Source organism: Echinops telfairi, unplaced genomic scaffold (genome assembly GCF_000313985.2).
Source record: "Echinops telfairi isolate 266 unplaced genomic scaffold, ASM31398v2 ScPeMD7_2010;HRSCAF=2546, whole genome shotgun sequence".
Taxonomy (NCBI): domain Eukaryota; kingdom Metazoa; phylum Chordata; class Mammalia; order Afrosoricida; family Tenrecidae; genus Echinops; species Echinops telfairi.
Genome location: NW_022105908.1, coordinates 18,573,201 through 18,579,319, shown reverse-complemented (window position 1 = coordinate 18,579,319; position 6,119 = coordinate 18,573,201). Strand labels below are relative to the sequence as shown.

Sequence of the window (6,119 nt, the reverse complement as noted above, 5' to 3'; positions counted from 1 at the left end):
ATATAGATATAATATTCATAATATATAAAACATTATAATAATATAGAATATAATGATACTATAATATAATACATTATAATATATAAATATATATATTAAAGATATATATTTAAAAGCATAATTGGCAACATTGAAAAGCAAAGTGGGAAAAGGCCTGCATCGAGTATGGTAGCAAAAAAGGGCAAGATGCTCTTAAGCAATAAAAGTCCTCTGCATATCCATTGGGAGAAAGATGAGACTTCCTACTCTCATAAGGAATTAAAGTCTTGGAAACCCACAGAGGCAGTTCTACTCTGTGCTATAGGGTCGAGATGGGTCAGAACCTATTTGATGGCAGTGAGTTTTTGGTTTTGCTAATCTGTTACAGACGAGCTTATTCCACAGCCAGTAGCTTGGGGCATGGGGCAACAGTACTGTTTGTGGTTATGAGAATGTGTTCAGCTTATATGAACTACTTATGGTAGACAAAGGCTTAAATACAGAAGGTGACTAGTGGGTGCTAGGGCCTGGTGGGTGGAGCCCTGTTGGGTTACACGTTAGACTGCTAATGGAAAGGTTAGCAATTTAAAATCACCCGCCACTCCGCAGGAGCAAGACAGGGCTGTCTTCTATTCCCATAAGACTTACAGTCTTAGAAACCTCCAGGTGCAGTTCCACTCTCTCCCATAGGGTTGCTCTATCACTTGTCTCTCAGTTTGTCACACTGCGGTGGCTTCTGTGTTGCTGTGAGGCTGGAAGCGATGCCAACTGGTGTTTCAAATGCCAGCAGGGTCACCCAAAGTGAACAGGTGTCAGCAGAGCTTCCAGCCTAAGCACAGACTATGATGAAAAAGCACTTGGCTCCCACTTTGCAAGAGGTAGCCACTGAGAATCGTATGACAACACAGAAACGATGCTAGATGCAGAAGGCCTAATGGATGGACGCAGAAGGTTGTCAGACGTAGGACCAGAGGCTGGGCGCTGGGGCAGAAGCACTCCAAAGTGACTGAGGAGGAGCTGCCTTCTCAACGCAGAGTCGTAGAGTCAACCGGGTGACGGGGATGGAGTGAAGTCGGGGGGGGGGGGGGGGTCTCTGGCATCTTCATTGCCGATGGGGTACAACGCAAGGCAAAAAGAGACGGCTGCAAACATCGATGAATAATCAGCACTGAGAATGTACACAGCATAAATCTAGGAAAATCGGAAGGATCAAAAATGAAATGGGTGCTCGCTTCGGCAGCACATATACCAAAAATGAAATGAAATGCAAAAAGGTCGATATCCTAGGCATTAGTGAGCGGAAATGGACTGGTATTGTCCATTTGGAATCAGAAAATCCTATGATCCGATCGTATAATCCAGTCATTGCTGTGCTGGGAATAATGCCGTCAAGAGGAATGGCACGGCATTCGTTGCCAAAGAAGACATTGCACAACCCATCTCAAAGACAACGCCATCTATAAAAGGATTACCTCCACCCACCTTCAATCCAGTCAATACAACCTTTATTCGACTTTATGCACCAACCCCAAAAGCTAGTGCTGAAGAAACCGAAGAATTCTAATAACATCTTCCGTCAGAAGTTGAAACATGCAATCAAGATGCAGTGATAATTATTGGAGATTGGAATGCAAAGAGGAAGGAACAGCAGTTGGAAACTATGGTCTTGGTGATGGAAACGAAGCTGGAGATCACATAACTGTGGGGGCTTGGGGGTGGGGGCCACGTGCTCCATCCCTGACTGCAGGAATAGATAGCAATGGGGACTTTTAGCATGTTCGTCCTTCAGACGCGAGTGCTGAAGGATAAAAGGGTGCATGTGTTGTTAGGTATGCAGAACCGGGATATGTAGCCCTGAAAGAAAAGGGGACTGGATTGATGGTTTATAACCCATCCTTTCTATTTAACCTGCTCTACGTCAGGATCCCTGTTAGACTTGTGACTATCTGTATGGTGTGTGTGTGTGTGTGTGTGTGTGTGTGTTTATCTATACAAGAGATGCAGGAGAGGCAACATTATGGAGACAGTGACTGGACTAATGGTTTCTTGGGGGCATGAGAGGATGGGGGAGGTGAGAGGGGAGCCAACAGTCATGGGTACAGGGGCATAATAAGTGTTCTAAAATTGATGGTGAGGCGGCTGTGGCTCTTTTGGTCATGTTTGATTAATCGAATTGTGTATGAGAGGATATATTGAGAGATGAACAATGGGTAAGCATAGTAGTGGAGTGGGAGGGGGAAAAAAGAGAGAAAAGCAGGAAAAATATATATGTAAACATAAGAATGCAGCAAGGAAGCAGATGGACTTTAGGCCTCTACGTAAGTCTTACCTCAGCATAAGAACAGTTTGTTCTAATAATGTGCAATACATGATACTCATATCCCTGACACCATCATTGAAGACAAAATGGGCACATAAGCAAATGCGGTGAAGAAAGCTGATGGTGCCCAGCTATAGTGTCTGGGGTCTTAAAAGGTTGAGGTTAAACAAGTGGTCATCTAGCAGGAAAGCAACAAAGTCCACGTGGAAGAAGCACACCATCCTGGGTGATCACGAGGTGTCGACGGGATCAGGCATCAGAAGACCCCAAACAATCATGCTGATGCAAACAAATGGAGTTGGAGCTCCAAAGCCAACTGGACATCCCCTCACAGAAGGGTCACAAGGAAGGGACAAGGCAGCCAGAGTGCAGTATAATACAGACGAAACACACAACATTCATCTAGTTCTTTAATGCTCCTCCCACCCCACTATCATGGCCCCAGTTCTACCTTGCAAACCTGGCTAGACTGGAGCATGTACACTGGTACAGGTAAGAGCTTTTGACACAAGGAATCCAGGACAGACAACTCCCCCAAGAATAGCAATGGGAGTAGTGATACCATGAGGGTAGGAGGTGGGGAGAGAAGGGGGGAAAGGGGGAAACTGATCACAAGGATCAATGTATAACCACCACCACCACCACCCTCCATGGGGGGGAAGAACGATAAAAATGTGAGTGAAAGGAGACAGCCGATGGTGTAAGATATGAAAACAATAATAATTTATAAATTATCAAGGGTTCACAAGGGTGGAGGGGGAAGGAGGTAAAAAAGAGGAGCTGATACCAAGGGCTCAAGTACAAAGAAAATGTTCTGAAAACGATGATGGTAACATATGTACAAATGTGCTTGATACAATTGACGTATGAGCCCCTGTGGTAGTTATATAATCGTTTGTCAATTTGAGAGGATGCAAAGTGAAGGGGTGGAGTCTAGCCTGTCAATCAGATCATAGCCAATGAGGCCTCTGTGTGGGCATAGCCTTCTGAGGATTCTGGGAACTCCAGTATTCCTCCTTAGAGGCGGGAGACACTCTATCTCTCTGCGCAGTCCCTGCGAGACATCCTAGATGACAAGATACATGGAACTACGCTAGAGCCCTGGGATCCAGAGAAGCCACGTGGAGACCCCTGCCAGCACGGAGATGCTTACAACACCACTGGATCCACAAGACTTCCCCACCCACTAACCTGTGACCTTCCTGCACTCGGCGTCATTGCATGTGCTTCATGAGTCTGAAGAGGACTTTATAGATTGGCATCGGACATATGGACTAATATTGGATTTATGGATTGATCTGGACTGAACTGGAATGTTTTCTCAATGTTCAACTGCTCTTGTATACAAAGCTCTTTCTTATACCCATATGAGTGTCTTCATGAATTTGTTTCTCTAGTCTACCCAGACTAACACAGTCCCCAATACAAGGGCTGTATGAGCGCCCAATAAAAAGATATATATATATATATATATCTTTTTATATATCTATCTATCTATATATATCCACACACACACACATATATATATACATACATATACATACATACACATACATACACACACATACATATACATACACACATATATACATATACACACATACACACATACATGCATCCATCTATCTATCTATCTATCTATCTATTACTCTGTCCTCTAGGGCCAGGATGAGTCGGAATAACTTGATGGCTGTGACTTCCGTTTTCGCTTTATAACTGGTTCAGGCTCCTTCCCCATTCATTCCTCACCTGCCTCACCTGCCCCTGGGCTCTGGGGACTCGAGGGCGAGGGTCCCTGGTAATCTCTGAAAACACCCGGCCCCCACTTCCATCCTTTACTACCCTCCCTACCGCTCAGGGCTCGTCCACCCTGCCCCGTGTCCTCCCCCCACCCCCCCATCCCTTACCATCTCAGCCAGCTTGTGGATGGCGGGGCACAGGGTGTTCACCGTGTTGTGGTACCATCTGTCTGCGCGGCCCAGGAACGCGGCCAGCTCTCCCAGCTCCCGCTGCCTGGAGGCGGAGGACCCCTGGACAGAGCAGCGTGGGACAGACTCCGTTAGCCGCACCACCCCCACCCCCGTTGCCCAGCTGGTGGGCTCCTAGGAGCCATCCGCCTATTTCTGATGTCAGGCCCGCCGGCTCTGAATGTGGGCAACCACACGACCCCCCACTTCCCTTCATGTTTGCACCTCCCAAAGAGGGATGGTTGGTTTCATGCCCCAGGCAAAGCTGCGATAACCCCAACTTTTGCCAAGCACACAGAGAAAGGAGAGCGGGGCGGATGGTCACGCTGACCTGAGCGGAGACTCAGCAGGCTGATGGGAGGAGTGTGCTTTGCACAGTGAAGGGGCAGGCGCACCTTTGTCCCCACCCCCGCCACTGCGGAATGGGCTTCCAGGGCCTGAGTGGGCTATATGTTCTCCGTGTGATTGTGCGTATGTGTCGAATATGTGTGCGATATGGTGTGTGTGTGACATGTGTGAGAGTGAGTGTGGTATGTGTGGATGAGTGTGGAAGTGAGGTGTGTGGGAGTGATGTGTGTAGTATTTGAATCTGGTGTGTGGTATGCCTGTGCAAGAGTCAGAGTGTGGAAGTCAATAGGAAGTGAATATGTAGTATGTGTAAGGCTGTGAGTGTGCAGTGTGTATGTGAGTGTCGGATGTGTGTTATTGAACATATCGTGTGTGTAGGAGTGTGGGGTGACTGTGTATCCGTGTGTATGGATGTAAGTGTGTGGTACTGACTGCATGCGGTGTGTGCATCAGAATGGGGCGTATGGGAGTGAGTTGGGGGGCATTCGTGGTACTGAATGTGTGTGTGTGTATGGTGTGTGTGAGTGAGTGTGGGGAATGCGTGGAGTAAGTGTGTATCAGTGTGTGTATGTGTGTCAAGTGTATGTTATGGATTGCATGTGGTGTGTGTATATCAGTATGGAGTGAGCGTGAGGTATGTGTGATATTTGAATGTGACCAGTGGTGTGTGGGATTGTATGTGTGTGTGTGTGACTGTGTCCCAGGTCAGGACCAGTTCCCCAGCATCCTCTGCTCCTTCCCCTTTAGTGGTGCTCAGGTACCAATTCTGGACCAGTTTGAAGGCGCAAACAGCTGTGGGGCCTGCTGGCCTGTGAGACCAGGACTGCGGGGCGAGTGCCCAGGTTTAAGGAGTCACTTGCAGTGAATCCCATTAAAGCAAAAGGAGAAAGCAGTGGTGGGCAGGCAGAAAGTGTCTCAGGCCACATTCAGGCCAGGCGGTGTGGTGGTAACTTCTGGAAGGGAAGGCTCCACATGGCAGGGGAGGTGACTCTGCTCCCATGTGGGAGCCTCAGGGATGTGAGGCTGAAGGTGTTTCCCCGCCCATCCAGACCCTAACCCTATCTTCTATCCCTCCATCCCTCCTTCCCCGAGGCTCATCCTTGCCCCCTCGGTCACCCACCTCAGGGGCCAGCACGGGGATGTAGTAGAGCTGCAGGCTGAGCCTGGGCGTGAGGCAAAACTTCTGGGTCTCTCGTTTCCTGGCAGTGGGAGGTAAAGCAAAGTGGGTCAGAGCCAGGGCTTTGAACACTCAGCTCCACATCCCAGCTAAGCATTTCTCTTCTCCAGCTGGCATCTCTCTGAGCTTGTGTTTTCTCATCTATAAAACGGGTGCAGTAGATAGAGACACAATCCGTTCAAGGGACGGCTGGACCACACGGGAACACCCATCTCTACCACTCTGAGACCAGAAGGCCCCGCTACCGCGCCCGCCTGCTCTGGAAGGGACCCTAGGAGGGAAAGGTCGCAGAGAGAGTGGGAGAAAATGGTGGAAGGGAACTCAAAAT

At 48.3% G+C, this 6,119-nt stretch overlaps 1 protein-coding gene across 1 annotated transcript in view; it reads right to left on the bottom strand.

The window, feature by feature from the left end:
• Nucleotides 1-6,119, bottom strand: part of PIK3R6 (phosphoinositide-3-kinase regulatory subunit 6) — a 44,672-nt gene that overhangs the window by 22,683 nt on the left and 15,870 nt on the right. Inside the window, exons 7-8 of the mRNA XM_013007335.3 lie at nucleotides 5,735-5,813; nucleotides 4,207-4,329 (exon numbers count right to left, since the gene is read on the bottom strand). Coding sequence (XP_012862789.3) covers nucleotides 4,207-4,329; nucleotides 5,735-5,813 — 202 coding nt within the window. The remainder of the gene's footprint in view (nucleotides 1-4,206; nucleotides 4,330-5,734; nucleotides 5,814-6,119) is intronic.